This window comes from Heptranchias perlo, chromosome 15 (assembly GCF_035084215.1).
Source record: "Heptranchias perlo isolate sHepPer1 chromosome 15, sHepPer1.hap1, whole genome shotgun sequence".
NCBI classification, from domain to species: domain Eukaryota; kingdom Metazoa; phylum Chordata; class Chondrichthyes; order Hexanchiformes; family Hexanchidae; genus Heptranchias; species Heptranchias perlo.
Window position 1 is genome coordinate 7,838,764 of NC_090339.1, and position 18,620 is coordinate 7,857,383.

Below are 18,620 nucleotides of genomic sequence, written 5' to 3' on the forward strand. Positions count from 1 at the left end.
GCAATACTGTAAATGTTGTACCAGCAATACAGGAAAATCTAACAAGCTACTCTCCATGGTCAGGTGGTTTATTTCACTGCGATATTCCCTTATGTGGTTCTGACCATACTTCTGATCCGAGGTGTTACCCTGGAGGGAGCCTATAAAGGAATTGAATATTATATTGGAAGCCAGTCAGACTTCTCAAAACTGGCTGGTGCTGAGGTAAATACACCGAGATAATCCATAGAATTTCAGATGTATTTTTCAATCAAACTGTTTAATGTTTCTGTTTATTTATCACCCTGAGTGTTTGAGATATTCAGTTAACGAGCTGAATGTTGCTTTTGAGTTGTTCACTTTTGGGAAAGAATTCAGTCATTTAATTTTGGTTCAGAGAATCAGAAGAAAGTTTTAACTGAATCCTTGGGATAAAGGCTAATGCTTAATATGTGACTTTTGGCATCTTGATGTTAGCAGATGGAAAGAGATAGAATGGATGTGATGGGATTGGATGGGACAGGAGATAGGATGGGACATGATGGGAATGGAAAGGATGCCATGGGTTAATGATGAGGTGAAATGGCTGCCATACCTACTTTTTGATACCTGCTTGTTTTCAGTCTCCTGTAACAGATTCATTAATAAAAAATTCAGGTAATTATCTTATCAATCCGTGTGTGTGGGTCATTTAATTTTAACACTGTAACATTTAAGAGGGCCATCAAAATTTTGCATAGTATTTATTGACACTGAGAATCTGATTTTTATGTTGTATTATTCTGTTGCCCTTTAGATGTGGGTATACATAGGATTACAGACATGAAATCAACAACAGGCCATTCAGGCCAATGGGTCTATGTTGGTACTAACCCACCCCATGTTCCTCATGGTTAATGTAGTTTTATCTGCCACAGCTGCAAGAGTTCAAGTAAAATCTCCCACTGTTGACTAATTCTACCTTCTATTTACCAGGTCTGGAAAGATGCTGCAACACAAATTTTCTTTTCTATCTCAGTGGGTGGGGGCAGTTTAATAACACTGTCATCCTATAACAAATTCCACAACAACTGTTACACAGATACCATCATTGTCTGTGTTGTTAATTGTGCTACAAGTGTGTTTGCTGGATTTGCCATCTTCTCCATCCTTGGACACATGGCTCACATACAAGACAAGCCTGTTTCAGAGGTTGCACAGTCAGGTACCTGCAGAGTCAAACTTATTGTCTTCTGTTAAAATGTTTCCAAACTGTGAGATAAAACTGTCCTGTCTCAACGATCTCAGCCTTTCCACTCTTCTGGCAAAATCTGGATCCAGTTGTTTATAACTGGAAATAGTTTAACATGAGAACATAAGAAATAGGAGCTGGAGTAAGCTGTACGGTCCCTTGAGCATGCTCCACCATTCAATAATATCATGGCTGATCTTCGAACTCAACTCCACCTTTCTCACCTGATCCCCATATCCCTTGATTCCCCTAGAGTTCAAAAATCTATCGATCTCAGCCTTGAACATAATCAATGTCTTCGGATCCACAGACCTCTGGGGTACAGAATTCCAAAAATTCACAACTCTGAGTGAAGAAATTCCTCCTGATCTCAGTCTTAAATGGCCAACCCCTTATCCTGAGACAATGCCCCCTAGTTCTAGACTCTCCAGCCAGGGGAAACAAGCTCTCAGCACCTACCCTGTCAAGTCCCCTCATTATCTTCTATGTTTCAATGAGATCACTTCTCATTCTTCTAAACTGGAGCGAATATAGGCCCATTCTACTCAATCTCCCCTCATGGGACAACCCTGTCATCCCAGGAATCAATCTAGTGAACCTTTGTTGCACCGCCTCCAAGGCAGGTATATCCTTCCTGAGATAAGGAGACCAAAACTGTACATAGTACTCCAGGTGTGGTCTCACCAAAGCCCTGTACAATTGTAATAAGACTTCCTTACTCTTATACTCCAACCCCCTTGCACTAATGGCCAACATGCCATTTGCCTTCCTAATTGCTTGCAGTACTTGCATGCTAACATTTTGTGTTTCTTGTACGAGGACACCCAAATCTCTCTGAACACCAACATTTAATAATTTCTCACCATTTAAAAAAAAATTATGTTTTTCTATTCTTCTTATCAAGTGAATAACCTCACATTTCCCCACTTTATACTCCATCTGCCACTTTCTTGCCCACTCACCTAATCTGTCTATATCCCTTTGCAGACACTTTGTATCCTCCTCACAGCTTACTTTCCCAACTATCTTTGTACCGTCAGTGAACTTGGATACATTATACTCGGTTCCTTTGTCTAAGTCATTAATATTGATGGTCACTAGCTGAAGCCCAAGCACTGATCCTTGCCACACCCCACTAGTTACAGCCTGCCAACCTGCTCTCTGTTTTCTGTACGTTAACCAATCCTCTATCTATGCTAATATATTACCCCCAACCGCATGAGCTCTTATCTTATGTAACAACCTATTATGTGGCACCTTATCAAATGCCTTTTGAAAACCCAAATATACTACATCCCTTTTATCTACCCTTCTGGTTACATGTTCAAAAATCTCTAATAAATTTGTCAAACACGATTTCCCTTTCATAAAACCTTGTTGACTCTGCCTAACCACATTATGATTTTCTAAGTGCCCCGTTACCACTTCCTTAATAATGGATTCCAGCATTTTCCCGATGACTGATATTTTCTCTCTCCCTCCTTTCTTGAATAGCGGGGTTACATTTGCTACCTTCCAATCCACTCGGACCGTTCTAGAATCGGGGGAATTTTGGAAGATCATAACCAATGCATCCATTATCTTTGCAGCCACCTCTTTTAGAACCCCAGGATGTAGGCCATCAGGTCCTGGGGATTTGTCAGCTTTTAGTCCCCAACATAAACTTGCTGAAGTTTAAACAACTGATCAGCTGCTTGTAATTCAAAAACCAGAAGTGGTAAACAACCAGGTTCACACAGCTTTAACCTTCTCTCTGAAATCAATTATCTGTTAGATACGAAATGACACACAATTGTTCCAGTGTACAGACACTTACAATAATCAATACTTGGCATTCCCTATGGAAGTCTGTACTCTTATGTGCCGATGTTAAACCCGGAAATAAAGCCGGGTTGCGGTTGCGACCCAAAAAACAACTATTTTCAACTCCCACCTGTCCCCAACCTACCCGCTTTTGGGGTTTAAAATCACCCCCATTGTTGGTCCCACGGTTCACTAAGGTCCCAGATGTCCCGTTGCCTTCTCCACACCGTTATCAGCTCATACTTCCAACAAGTTATGGCGCAAAAAGTTTTCGAGCTGAAGGGTGCAGGAAAATGTCTATCTCATGGCGGTACTACATGAGATGCCCCCCTCCAGCAAGATTTGGCCCAATGTAATGCCAATGATTTGCATTATAATAAAGTGATGGTGAATTACATTATAAATGCATAATATTGGTTAATCTGCCTTGGCCGTGCACATGGGGCGTCAGGAACAAATATGGTATTCAGGTTAAGTGGGTCGAGAGGACTGAGAGATGAATTGAACCCAGGTTGGGGGAAGGGCAAATGGGGGGAGGGGAGGTGGGCAGGAAGGGGGTAGGGAGAGGGGAGAAGGGAGGGGAAGGAAAGAGACAGGGGTAGGGCCAAAATGAGCATGGTGGAAAGGGATAGGGGATGAGCAATTGGGGCTGGGGAATGAGATAAGAAGGACACGGTATGGCAAAGTACAGTGACATGGGTGGATGAAGAGAGGGGGGATGGCAGGGGAGGAGAAGAAGAGGAAGGGGTGGGCGTGAGGACAAGCGAGAAGGCAGATGGGAATGCCGGAGCAAAGGCTGGAAAAGTTTCTGGACAGGGGCAGGCTGGATTTGTTGCTCAGTACAGGGGGTGGTGAATGGGACTGGAATACCATGGTGCCGAATGTTTCTGCTCGAGGTACAATCTGTGCTTCATTATTACAGGGTTGATTTATGTTGCTCAGTTGGAGGAGAGCACTATTCAGTTTGATTATTATTTCCTCATTGATATTCTACTGTTTTGGTTAACATCCTATTAGCTTTACTGATGGCTGCCCTGCGTTGCTTGGACATATTTAACATTGAGTGTACGAAGGTTTTCACGAGCTCTGCCAGTCGGAAAGGTGATTTTAGCACCCCAAAATTTGCGGGCAAGCATTTACCCTGTTCCCGCTTTCAATCCGGCCGACGTCACCCTGAAAGGAGCCTGTCGCTGGGCAGTTAGTGTGCCTGCCTGTTTTGGGCATTAGGCCCTTTTAATATCCAAATTGGGGTCCTATGATGTACAAAAGATCCCAAATGCCATTTTGGGAGAGAACTGGGCGAAGTGTGCCTGGTACATGCTCAGCCTAGTTATACCTGGTGGTTTTGCTGAAGAGGACCAAAAATGGTGAGTTTAGAATTATTTTTGTGGAGCCAGGAGGAGCAGGAGTGTTCCACTAGGCTCCACACGAATAATGTGGGCCTTTGCCACCCCAGGCTCTCCCATTCTGTGATTGCCCCTCCCAGTGCTACCTTGCTGTCAGTGGATCAGCTTCCAGACTACGCGATACAACGCCGGCCCACATTGATCCAGCATTCACAACCCTTTTGGGGAGAGAATTCCTGATTTCCATTACCCTTTTTGTAAAAACTGCTTTGTGATTTCACTCCTGATTGGCCGAGCTCTAATTTTAAGATTGTGCCCCATTGTTCTGGACTCTCCAACCAGAAGAAATAGCTTCTCTGTATTTACTCTATTGAATACATTTATAATTTTGAACACCTCAATTAAATTACCCTTTAAACTTCTAAATTCCTCGATTTAACAATTTGCATCTTCGTGTTCAAATCTCTCCATCACAGTCTCAATCCTGTGACCACAGCACAAAACTGGCACTGAATTGCAACATCACTCGGTAAGGCCCCAGGACGGTTGGCATGGGGACTGAGAAAATGTCAGACTGGTGTAACTTCTTCTGAGGGTGGGGCTGAGGCACATTGTTGGGTCAGAGTAAAAGGATCTTTACTCTGCAGATAACTGTGATAAAACCTGGGGGCCTGAAATGGAAACTGCCCAATTCCCCAGCACTGACACCACTGACCCTGATGGAAAAAATACAAATGGCACGATTTTACAAGGGAAAAATGGGTGGGTTGACAGCGGGGGTGGGGGGGGCATTCAAAATTGCAAGCATTTCAGACCCTCCCCAACCCACCCACTTGCGGTTTTCACTGGGGCGGGAAGAGGGGCGGGTGACCAATCTTTCCCAGGAGCTGGGGTTGGTGATTAAAACCTTTCAAGGAGGCTGCGGGCCTCCATTTTTAGAGTTTTCAATTTCAACCTCCGGGGGCCGGGATTCCCAGACCTCCTCTTTTACGTCATATGGAAGGCCCGAAACTAACAGGTAAGTGCTTTTCCGGCACAGGTTGTGGGCCCGGAGGAGCACCATTGTTGCACCCAGACCTAACAAGCCTACCTGCAGCGACCACCCCCCCAACGATCTCCGACCCTCTCCCCCCCCCCGATGATCTTCGACCCTCTCCCCTGATGACCTCTGACCCTCTCCCCGACGACCTCCAACCCTCCACCTGACGACCTCCGACCCTCCCCCAATGATCGACGACCCTCTCCCCCACAACGACCTCCGATCCTCTCTCCCCAACGACCTCCGACCCTCCCCGATGACCTCCGACCCTCTCTCTCCCCCTCAACGACCTCCGACCCTCTCTCTCCCCCTCAACGACCTCCAACCCTCTGCTCCCCGACGACCACCGACCCTCTCCTCCCCGACGACCCCCGACGACAACCGACCCGCTCCCCCAATGACCTCCGACCCACTCCCGCCCGACGACCTCCGACATTCTCCCGCCCTACGACCTCCGACCCTCCCCCCGGACGACCTCCGTCCGTCTCCCCCCGGACGCCCTCTCCCGCCCGACGACCTCCGACCCTCTCCCGTCCCGACGACTTCCGACCCTCTCCCGCCCCGACGACCTCCGACCCTCTCCCGCCCCGACGACCTCCGACCCTCTCCCGACCGACGACCTCCGACCCTCTCCCACCCGACGACCTCCAACCCTCTCCCGATGACCTCCGACTCTCTCCCCCGACGACCTCCGACCCTCTGCCCCCCCCATCGATCTCCGAACCTCCCCCGTGGGCCCCCCCCCATCCATACAAACGAAGGCTTACCTGAAGACTTACCTGAACATATCCTTTAACGTCTGATTGAGACCAACCTGTCGATCAGGCCGGTCAGTCGGACAGAAAACCGACAAAAAAAAGACATCCTGGAAACCCATACTTCCGGGTTTCCTGTCCGCAATTTGACCCCCCGCCCCCTTCCCGGCTTGGGGTCAAAATCATGCCCAAAATTTCAGACTGAATAGACAAGAACTGAGCCAGATGTGATACATTTTAACAATCTTGATTCTAAATTATTTTATGGGGTTGAAATAAATAACATCAGTTTACAGTATCTCCTTTTTAAGTACCATTAATTGCACCGTATCAATTTTATTCACTGTTTAGGTTTCGGTTTGGCTTTCATTGCCTACCCAGAGGCTCTTGCACAGTTGCCGTGGGCACCTTTATGGTCCATTTTATTTTTCTTCATGCTGGTCACTCTGGGACTTGACACTCAGTTTGCAGCTGTAGGTAAGAGTGACATTATTTAATTTGTGGAGATGCCGGTGATGGACTGGGGTTGACAATTGTAAACAATTTTACAACACCAAGTTATAGTCCAGCAATTTTATTTTAAATTCACAAGCTTGTGAATTTAAAATAAAATTGCTGGACTATAACTTGGTGTTGTAAAATTGTTTACAATTATTTAATTTAACCAATCTCTTTCCACTTTTATAAAAGGAAGTTATATGGGCCTAGAAATTGGATTGTGCCTGATTTGGAGCACGATCCTGGTGCTGTGCATGCTGACGCACCTAACGAGGCCTGTGGCAGGGCTGTGGGAAATTGGTCCTCCGGCCTCATTTGTTTATTACCTGTGAGCTGTGGGCAGCGGTCACGGTCCCAGAGGGAGCTCGCCAGTTCCGGGAAGAACGAAGGTCAGTTGTAAGCAAAGTCTGGGAGCGCAATCCTGCTCCTCCCGGCTCCACAATGCACTTTCGGGAGGCAGCCTCTCGCGGTCCCTTTAAGGACACTGGTTTGGCTGCCAAGTGCCTGAGAATACTGATGACATTATGCATGGCACATGCTGGAGTTAGTCACCAACAAATTTTGTAAAGGCATTAGATCCCCTTTTGCAGATGCAAAGGATGAACATTCGTTTCAAGCCAGGCCCTGGACACCAATACAGGAGTTTTTACCAATATGGAGGGCGGCGCACATCCGGCAAGGAGTGAGCGCCAAATGGTACCCACCATATTGGATGCTTAGGCACCCGTTTTACGCCTGTAAAATGGGTGCGACATCAACAAACTTCTAGGCCATAGAGTCTTAGATTTACAATATAAGGTGAGAAATTACTGTTGGTGATATTAGTGGACGAATGAGTAATGTTTCTTTGTGGCAATTCTCTGCTCACTGTCTTATTGGCGCATCAACCTGTTTGTTTTAAATCGCTTAACAGCTACACTTAAAGTAACAGCCAGAGGAATGCCCCCCCAACATCTGGAAGGGTTTGTGTTAGCTGTAGCTCAGTGGTAGTGCTCTTGCCTCTGAGCCAGAAGGTTGTGGTTTAAAAAGACCCACTCGAGAGACTTGAGCATGAATTGTCGGCTGACACTCCAGTGTAGTGCTGAGGGAGTGCTGCATTGTTGGAGGTGCTGTCTTTCCACTGAGGCCTTAAATTGAGGCCAAATCTGCCCCCTCAGGTGGACATAAAAAATCCCGTGGCACTATATCGAAAAAGAGCAAGGAGTTCTCCCCGGTGTCCTGGCCAGTATTTATCCCTCAACCAACATCAAATAATGAAGCAGTCCGAGCCCGCTTGCAGCAAGACCTGGACAACATCCAGGCTTGGGCTCATATGTGGCAAGTAACATTCGTGCCAGTTAAGTGCCAGGCAATGACCATCTCCAACAAGAGAGAGTCTAACCACCTCCCCTTGACATTCAATGGCATTACCATCGCCGAATCCCCCACCATCAACATCCTGGGGGTCACCATTGACCAGAAACTTAACTGGACCAGCCATATAAATACTGTGGCTACGAGAGCAGGTCAGAGGCTGGGTATTCTGCGGCGAGTGACTCACCTCCCGACTCCCCAAAGCCTTTCCACCATCTACAAGGCACAAGTCAGGAGTGTCATGGAATACTCTCCACTTGCTTGGATGAGTGCAGCTCCAACAACACTCAAGAAGCTCGACACCATCCAAGATAAAGCAGCCCACTTGATTGGCACCCCATCCACCACCCTAAACATTCACTCCCTTCACCACCGGCGCACTGTGGCTGCAGTGTGTACCATCCACAGGATGCACTGCAGCAACTCGCCAAGGCTTCTTCGACAGCACCTCCCAAACCCGCGACCCCTACTTCCTAGAAGGACAAGAGCAGCAGGCAAATGGGAACAACACCACCTGCACGTTCCCCTCCAAGTCACACACCATCCCGACTTGGAAATATATCGCCGTTCCTTCATTGTCGCTGGGTCAAAATCCTGGAACTCCCTTCCTAACAGCACTGTGGGAGAACCGTCACCACACGGACTGCAGCGGTTCAAGAAGTCAGCTCACCACCACCTTCTCGAGGGCAATTAGGGATGGGCAATAAATGCTGGCCTCGCCAGCGACGCCCACATCCCGTGAACGAATAAAAAAAAATCACTAAAGCAGATTATCTGTTCATTATCACGTTGCTGTTTGTGGGACCTTTCTGTGTGCAAATTGGCTTTTGGGTTTTCTACATTACAACAGTGACTGCACCTCAAAAGCACTTAATTGTCTCCCTTTAATACCAGCAGCAGTAATTCTAGCCCAGAACTTCCATTTGATGAATCATTTTTCCAACATGTACCAGTATAACGGTTTGTGAAGTGAATCCAACTATTTCATTGCTATTTCAATTCTAATGAAAGGTCATCGACCTGAAACGTTAACTCTGTTTCTCTCTCCAAAGGTGCTACCTGACCAGCTTAGTATTTCAAGCATTTTGTGTTTTTATTTCACTGCTGTGTTTTGTCTCATGTTGTTGAAGATGAAGGTCATGTGGTGAGGTCACTTTAGGTCAGTGTGATGTTAAGGAGTTATTGTGATATTCTGGAGATACCAAGTGGGAGTGAAGAGGCCGGAGCCATTTCCAGGGCCGGAACTCATTTAAATAGAACCGGACAGCTGCTCCCCTTAAATGGGTGTCCTGACGCAACTCACTGTATTCGGGCCGGTGCAATATTAGGCAGCTCACAGACTTCGGTCCTGCTCCTTCTAGTCCCCTGAAAATAACGAGGTTTTTAATGTGGTGATAAGTCTACCGACCCCATTTTATGGCCAATGCTGCCTTGTTAATGCCATTTTGATCAAGTTAAAATTCACCTCATCCACAACGCTCCTTGAGTCACTGATTTTTTTTCCCCCCAGACATTGTTGCTGCCCCTGCCCTGTAAGTATCACCAGTATCAAATCTCACCTCCAGCTCTTTCAGAGTTGCAGATGGCTTTTGAGGCACCTTGACACTCGGAAATTATAATACAATTTGTGTTACTCAGAATTGTTCTAATTGCATGATGGAGGTTGGCCATTCAGCCCATCACAGCTGTGCCAGTGCTAGCTGTTTAACTGCTGTTATCTAATCTAATCCCATTTCACGCCCATTCGATGTAAACTTTCACATTCTTCCTTTTCAATAAATTATCCAATTTCTTTTCAAATGATCGTAAGTCTCTTTCCCAACAGCCACTTGTGGTAAGGGAATTCTCATTCTAATGTATGGAAACATTTCTTCCAACTTTCCCCTCCGGTCTTTTAGTGATAATTCTCCATCAAAATCCCCATGTTAACAATTCAACAACCACTGGAAATAATCATAGAATCATGGAAAGGTTACAGCAAGGAAGGAGGCTATTCAGCCCATCGAGTCCACGCCAGCTCTATGCAAAAGCAATCCAGCTAGTCCCACTCCCCCATCCTATACACGTAGCCCTGCAAATGATTTCCTTTCGAGTAATTATCCAGTTCCTTTTTGAAGGCCATGATTGAATCTGCCTCCACCGCCTCCTTGGGCAGTGCATTCCAGATCCTAACCACTCACTGTATAAAAAAGTTTTTCCTCATGTCACCTTTTGGTTCTTTTGCCAATCACCTTAAATCTATATCCTCTGGTTCTTGATCCTTCCGCCGATGGGAATAGTTTCTCTCTATCTACTCTGTCTAGACCCTTCATGATTTTGAATACCTCTATCAAATCTCCTCGCAACCATCTCTGTGCCAAGGAGAACAATCCCAGCTTCTCCAGTCTATCCACGTAACTAAAGCCCCTCATCCCTGGAATCATTCTAGTAAATCTCTTCTGCACCCTCTCAAAGGTCTTCACATCTTTCCTAAAGTGTGGTGCCCAGAACTGGACACAATACTCCAGTTGTGGCCGAACCAGCATTTTATAGAGGTTTATCATGACTTCCATACTTTTGTACTCTTTGTCCTCTATTAATAAAGCCCAGGATCCTGTATGCTTTTTTAACCACTTTCTCAACCTGCCCTGCTACCTCCAATGATTTGTGCACATATACCCCCAGATCTCTCCGTTCCTGTAACCCTTTTAGAGTTGTGCCCTTTAGCTTAAATTGCGTCTCCTCGTTCTTCTTACCGAAATGCATGAACACAGTTCATGTATTTTTCTGCGTTAAATTTCATCTGCCACGTGTCCACCCATGCCACCAGCCTGTCTATATCCTCTTGAAATCTATCACTATCCTCTTCACTGATAAATACCCTTCCTAGTTTTGTGTCATCTGCAAATTTTGAAATTGTGCCCTGTACACCCAAGTCCAAATCATTAATATACATCAAGAAAAGCAGTGATCCCACCACCGACTCCTGGGGAGCAGCACTGTACACCTCCCTCCAGTCCGAAAAACAACCATTCACCACTACTCTCTGTTTCCTATCACTTAGCCAATTCTGTATCCATGTCGCTACTACCCCCTTTATTCCATGGGCCGCAATCCTGATGATAAACCTACCATACGGCACTTTATCAAACGCCTTTTGAAAGTCCATGTACACCACATCAACTGCATTGCCCTCATCTATCCTCTCTGTTACCTCATCAAAAAACTCCATCAGGTTAGTTAAACACGATTTGCCTTGAACAAATCTTTCACTTTCACTATTTGCCTGTTACAGTTTTGAAAACCTCCATTCGCTCTCCTCAATCTTTCTCTACTCCAGTGAAACAGCCCCAATTTTTCACACCTTTCTTCATAACTATAACCTCTAATTCTTGGCATCATTCTGGTGAATCTTCTCTCTATCCTGTCCATGGCTCCGATATCTTCCCTTCAGTGGGGTTGCCAGAACTACAGACAATAATCCAGTTGTGTCCTAACCAATGTTCTGTACAAATTCAACATCACTTCCTGCTTTTACGTTCAATACCCCAGTGTATAAAACACAGAATCCCTTTCATGGCCTATTTGACTTGCACTCCCACCTGTAATGATCACTATATCTGCACCCCTAGATCGCTCTATTCCTCCTCACTCTTAAGAATCTCACAAAGGTCATGGTGCACAGTGTGTAGGGTCATCAGCAGGTTATGCAAAATTCTATTGGTCAGTTCCATACTGCCTTCATTCTGAGATTGGTTAATATTTAAGTCTTCATTCTCCGAGATTAATGAGGTGCTGGAATATGGAATCCACACCAGAGGGAGCAGAGGCTACTGCTGCAGCAAAGACATTTAGTGAATGGTTGGAAGCATTGTATTCATTCTGGCTTTGGTAATAAATCCTGGTTTAATTGTGACTTCATTCTACAAATGTAAATGGTTTCAAATATCAGAAATTCCCATCTCACTGCTCTGGACAGTAAGCACAATAAAGGTGAGTGTACGGCCCCAATTCCTCTGGATGGATGTTGTCCATCCAATCCCAGCCCCCTATTCCAAAACTGATAGAACATCTTCAGCTACAGAGGCCACCCATGGATGTCTCATTGGTGTGCTGGAGGGGAGGCTGCAATGTCCTGCACTGAGGATACCCTTGAGCTTTTGGCCTTCTCTCCACTATGGTACAGCAGCACCAACCTCTCAGAGGAGCTCGCTGCAAATGGCTTTAACTCCCCAAGAGAGAAGGCAGGGTTCATCTCCCAGTCACTATTGTAGGGCAGTGCCCCTCTATGGGATTATTGCCTCTCCCTGAAACCGCTTGATGGGCATGGAGACAAGATTGTCCCTTCCATTCCCCTCCTCATCTTCCTTATTGCAGCCCCCAGAAAAGACGATCAGGAATCTGAAAACATCCAATAGTCTCATTGACGTTGGTGTCCTGGAGGGGAGGCTGCAATGTCCTGCACTGAGGATATCCTTGAGCTTTTGGCCTTCTCTCCACAATGGTACAGCAGCACCAACCTCTCGGAGGAGCTCGCTGCAAAGGGCTTCAAGGCACGGCATGAGAAAGGAAGCACTGAATTTACCAACCTGCTCCACCAGGCTCAGATCACCAGATTCCTGTGTTCCTGGTGCAATCACGGCTTAAGTACAAGCAAGTCTTGTGGCGATGTCCTGCTTATAATCTTGTAAAGGGCTGACAGCCTGACCACATCTCTCCAATGTTTCAGAGAGCGGACTCATGGGTGGAGTAAGCTGTCCTCATCTGCTCCTCTGGTCTGCAGGGCTTTGATTTCTCCAGTGGTGGGTTTCTCTGGAACTGTGTAAATTATTAATTAATGACTGATCTCATTTATTTTTTTTCCATCAGAAGCGATTATAACAACCCTGCAGGATCAGTTCCCTAAGTTTCTGCGATCAAAGCGTCCTTATTTGACAACTGGTGTGTGTTTGCTGTTTTTTTTCCGTGGCCTTGTATCTGTAACACAGGTATGCTGTCCTTTAATAGTTAGTTACGTTTTCACATATAGTGCTGGTTATAACCCTTAGGCGTGATAAATTTCACAGGATTATGTAATACAGAAGGACCTGGTGTGTTGGTCCTGTAATTTTTCCATTTATTTAAGATTGTGCAGTGATGGTGTGGGACTGACTGACCCTTCCCCATCTGCTGTTACTAAATGCAGAGCCTGGTTAAAGAGATGAAACTGATCTTCGTTATCACCCTGTGAATCAGATTTACATTGTGTTCATTTTAAATCAGCAGGATATTGTTTGAAATCTTTTCTTCCTGTGTAGGGGTGACCACTTTGATAAGTTTCTGTCTTAGTGTCAGTTTGACTCAATAGGTAACACTCTCACCTCCAATCAGGAGATTCTGGCTGGTAAACTCCAATCTAGGATTAAAGAATGTCAGGAAATTCTTTAACACAAAGAATGTTCTACATGTGGAATTAATTTCCTCTCACAGCAGTGGAGGCAAAAACCATGGAATTATTGAAGAAACAATCAGGTGCTGCAATGGTGGGATGTTAGCATCCCCCTCAATGGTTGAATAAAGATGGACCGAATGGCCTTCCTTATCTGTAATTTTGTTGTGGTGTCTAAACTAGCTGCTGTATTTACCCACATAACCATAGTAACAGGACAATGTAATTGATCTAGGTCAATTTCAAGACACTCGATTGGATGCCAGAGATGGATCAGTTACCGGGTGTGTAAATATCTCAATGATTAGTGAGTGTTTTTATTCCAACTGTAGTTATGGTGGGCCAGAGAGATAGCAATGTTAACAGTGTAGTCAAGTTAGGATTTGTTGTTTTAACATTGAATAAAAGTGCTGTTTTACTGTTCCAGACAGTGCTTATTTTGAATGGATAGTATTATTGTTTTCTCGTGCAGCACATTTTCAAATATTTCATTTCCTTTCAGGCTGGGATTTACTGGATAAATTTAATTGATCATTTCTGCGCTGGATGGGTTATTCTTGTAGTTGCAATGCTAGAACTCGTCAGTCTAACCTGGATCTATGGTAAGTACAATCTTTCCCCAAATGGTTCCAAAGGTAAATATGCGACAGGCAGTGCCTTCTGCATCCTTCACCTGTGATCCCCTTGTTCTTGCTGCGTTACAGCTGGTTGATGTTGGGGTAAATTTTGCTGCAGCCATTTTCTTGCTAATTGCTGATGGGGATGTTGTCCAAACATCTTCACCCCGAGTTGAACAGCTGTTTGACACTTGACACAGTCAGTTACCAGTTTCTCCCAACGATCAAGGCAGATGGAACAACAGGACAGGTTCTGATTCAGTGTGTTCATGATGTTGCTATTCTTCAACTCAGGACAGAGCTCACTTTGGTCGTCCATCCTCCCCCATTCTGATAACAGGTGGCCTGTCCATCTCAGCACAGATTTGATACATGAGACTTTCCTAGAATGAGAACCTGTTCTTCAGGATTTTGTACAATCATTTTACCTTCATGGGTAATTAGGTTTGTGACCAAAGACAATTTACTCGTCCTGTTTGAAATCCTGAGTGACCCCTTCTCTGATTTTACCTGTTCATTACGAGATGAACTTCTACAGAAAACAAGCTGCCCCAAAGACAGGACAAACCAAGTGATTGTGTATCCTGCTTTCTTGTTGTTCACAGGGATGAACAGATTCATCAAGGACATTGAGATGATGATTGGGGAAAAGAATTGTCTCTTCTGGCTGTGGTGGAGAGCGTGTTGGTTTTTTATCTCTCCGTGCTTGCTGGCAGTAAGGAGATGTTACATCTTTTGGTGATTTAAACTGAAAATAATCAAGCTGCAGATCGTTTATCTCATTCTTTTTCTGATCTTGTTTTGTGTAATCATTTCATACAGACAATCTTAATCTGGTCCTTGGCAACATTTGCCCCACCAACATATGGACCTGTTGAGTACCCTGTCTGGGCAACAGTACTTGGCTGGTGTATGATAATCTTCTGTATTATGTGGATCCCCATTGTCGCCATTGTGAAAATTGCGCAAGCTGAGGGCTCCACCTTGTGCCAGGTAAGGAAACACCTGGATATCTTTTAAAGAGGAAGGAACAGGTCTTCCGATTCTCACCATACTTTCAGTGGAAGATCATCGGAAAGCTAGAGAAATGGCGTAAACAACAATTTTTATGCATTACTCAGTTCCTCTAGGGATTCTGACAATCTTTTAATACCAGTGTTCATCTTTTTTTTAAATTGACACATGACATAATTGAAATCATGTTGATCAAAAAACCTAGGCTCCAGTGTCAGCACCAAACACTCCAGTTCAGGTATATCACAGCCACAGATAGATGTCCCTTTCTACTCAGTCCAAACAATGGCATTAGGTAGAATCTCCAAAGATCTTCTTCCAATACTCTCCCGCTCTCACTCACACTCACACACGCACATATACACACACACACACACACACACACACACACACAATCAAATCAGGAAAGTTCTTGGGAATTCCTCTCTGACCCCATTAGACAATGAAGAAAAGTTTCAGGGTACTGCAGTAACTCATGATTCATAGTATTGTCAACTAGCCCAGAACTTACCCTCTTGAACTGCAAATGTCCTCGTCTTTCAGGAACATTTGAAGGACTGCGGGGAATCCATACTCTGCACATGATCTGTTCTGGAGGGCACTGACTCCATGAAAAGAAATACTTTCTCACATTAATTATTTCCTAAAGTAATTCTGGGATTCTCCATTAACTTCCAAGCTCTAGGTGATCATAACTCACATCCCTTATAACTCCTTCCAGCACTTTCCTCCCAGCGGCAATTAAACTAATGGCCTATAATTTCCAGAATGAAATTTCTTCTCCTTCTTAAATATTGGGACCACCTGAACCTTCCTCAGCAACTTGACTTCCTTGTTGGAACAAACTGCAGGATAATCTGATCAGGATCAGGGTTTTTCCCAGTTGGATGTTAATGGTGGGTAAAAATGAGGATGAAATTATGAAACATTTCAATGTTCTTTTCACAGAAAATTTCTGCTGCTTGCACATCAGCTCCTGATTGGGGTCCATACTTGGAACAACACAGAGGGGAAAGATACAAAAACAGGTCTGATTCTACAGAAGCCCCTAACCGTGTGCAACTTCTGGCTATACCTGAGATGTGAAAATTTGAAGGAAAATATTTGTTTAATTTATAAATAATGGCCCTGAAAAGCCACAGCTGTTCAGTGTATTCCAACCATAACTTCAGTGGGAGTTCTCTGGAACAGCCAGCAACTCAACCGGGACCCAGATACGAGGCTCCCAGTTTATCTCTCTGAATCAGCAATTCCTTTGCTCTATTTCTTGGTGTTTTCTGTTTATATCTGCTTGGGTTCTATCCAACTGTCTGTTTTCCTTTTAATTCTTCTAGTGTTGCGCCGTGCTCTCTTATTAAGTTCCACCAAGCCTCCTCACTGTCGTCAAGCTCAATTTCAGTTCTTGTCAGCATCTGTTGATTACTTTTACATTCTTGTTTCTTGCTCAACTAATCTTTGTTTAGCTTTTCATAGGGAAGCTCATAGGTGTAAAACTTCCAATTTCTTTTGTGCTCACTGTGATCTAATGTCCTGCATGACCAGCTCTGGCTGTTAAAAAAAGTATTTTTTTTTTGGCGAGGCCGGCATTTATTGCCCGTCCCCAACTGCCCTTGAGAAGGTGGTGGTGCGCCACCTTCTTGAAGCGCTGCAGTCCGTGTGGTCCATGGGATCTTGGGCTTTATAAATAGAGGCATAGAATACAAAAGCAAGGAAGTTATGCTAAACCTTTATAAATCACTGATTAGACCTCAGCTAGATTGTTGTGTCCAATTCTGGGCACGACACTTTAGGAAGGTTGTCAAGGCCTTGGAGAGGATGCAGAGGAAATTTATTAGACCGGTATCAGGGATGAGGGATTTCAGTTATGTGGAGAGACTGGAATTGTTCTCCTCCGAGCAGAGAAGGTTAAGGGCAAATTTAATAGAGGTGTTCAAAATTATGAGGGGTTTTGATAGAGTAAATAAGGAAAAATTGTTTCCACTACCAGGAGGGTTGGTAATCAGAGGACACAGATTTGAGGTAATTGGCAAAAGAACCAGAGGGGAGATGAGGAGAAATTTTTATGCCCAATGATCTGGAACGCATTGCCTGAAAGGGTGGTGGAAGCAGATTCAATAATAACTTTCAAAAGGGATTTGGATAAATACTTGAAGGGGAAAGAATTGCAGGGCTATATGGAAAGAACAGGGGAGTGGGACTAATTGGATAGCTCTTTAAAAGAGCCGGCACAAGTATGATGGGCCGAATGGCCTCCTTCTGTGCTGCATGATTCTAGGATTCTGCTGGCTCATCTGTTGTGTGACCTCCAATTCTTTCCGAGTTAGCTATTGTTAAAGTTCGAGCTCTCTTTATGCTGACTGCTGTTTGAACTTTATTCGCTCTATGCTTAACCTTTGAGTAAAGAAACACATTAACGCATTAAGAGAAGATCTAACGGCTAATTTTGTTTGTTTAGTCTGTCCACTTTCGGACTTCTCCCATGTAATGCTTTTAACATCAGCATGCAACTGCTTCAAAATTTCAGGAGACAACATCTCCACCTGCAACAATTTATCAGGCGTAATGATTACATCTAATTAATCAAAGTTTAACACTGGCTGAGAACTATACTTCAACCGGTGATTTTTCAGCAAGAATCCTATTCACTCAGTTACCCTCAGTTGATTTACAAGGCAACAAATTAAATTATATATTTTTAAGGTTAATCCCAGCCTAATATTGCCCCCAAAAGTCTTGGGAGATTCAAAACCTGGCTGCAAAGCTCTAAAACATGTCCGATTACTTGGTTTCGGTATGTCGACAAGAAGCAGCTGAATCCTTAACCCCGTCACTTTGACCCCCCACAAAGGAACTGTCTGGGGTTTTATTGCCCAGTTTTATGTCCGGGGTGAATGATTTCTAAATCGGCTCGCAGAACTGACTTACACCACCAAGTCCAGATTGAATCTGAGTTCACCTTACCAACCCTCAATTAGGATACCCACAAGTTACTGAGTGAATGAATTAACTCTTTCTCACCAGATCATCAAAGAAGAAGTCAGACAATAAATCATGCAGTAACTCACAAAATCGCAACTTAAAGTTATACATTGAGTATACGAGCAATTAATAGATGTATGTAGATGTACTCAGGGTCATCCAGCTGTTTGAATAGCAAATCATTTATGAACAGAGATACTTAACAAAATGAGTAGGAAATGTGAAGATTATTCAGTCGTGTCACTGTAATTAAGCACTGACGGAGTCGCTGACTATTAAGTTATGGTTGAGATTGGTGTCTGAGACTATTATAAATTGGTGAGGTTACCCTAGGGTTAAATCCCTAGATAGCTGACAAGTTAACAGCATTAAATAGCTGGTCAATTGGATAAATTAATGTCTAGAGACCGATGATTAAACATGTTTCCAGAGCGTATACAACCTCATCCTTAAGAGCGATCTGGTTAAGTCGATCTCCTTCCTTCTCTGGGACGCAGGCATTATCTTCTCGAGCATTGAGTCAGTGAGTCCCTTTGGCGGAGGGGTTATCTGTTCCCCTTGGATCCTCTGTTCTGGCTGAGACCCCTTTCACACTGGCT

The 18,620-nt window shown here is 44.5% G+C and overlaps 1 protein-coding gene across 3 annotated transcripts in view; it reads left to right on the top strand.

Annotated features, from left to right (window-relative positions):
• Positions 1 to 16,128, top strand: part of LOC137332678 (sodium- and chloride-dependent neutral and basic amino acid transporter B(0+)-like) — a 72,410-nt gene extending 56,282 nt beyond the window's left edge. For all 3 annotated transcript variants that reach the window (XM_067996623.1, XM_067996624.1, XM_067996622.1), the window contains 8 exons: positions 64 to 204; positions 955 to 1,183; positions 6,505 to 6,630; positions 12,853 to 12,971; positions 13,914 to 14,013; positions 14,634 to 14,743; positions 14,851 to 15,021; positions 15,991 to 16,128. In XM_067996623.1, coding sequence (XP_067852724.1) covers positions 64 to 204; positions 955 to 1,183; positions 6,505 to 6,630; positions 12,853 to 12,971; positions 13,914 to 14,013; positions 14,634 to 14,743; positions 14,851 to 15,021; positions 15,991 to 16,128 — 1,134 coding nt within the window. The remainder of the gene's footprint in view (positions 1 to 63; positions 205 to 954; positions 1,184 to 6,504; positions 6,631 to 12,852; positions 12,972 to 13,913; positions 14,014 to 14,633; positions 14,744 to 14,850; positions 15,022 to 15,990) is intronic.
• The last annotated feature ends 2,492 nt before the right edge of the window (positions 16,129 to 18,620 follow it).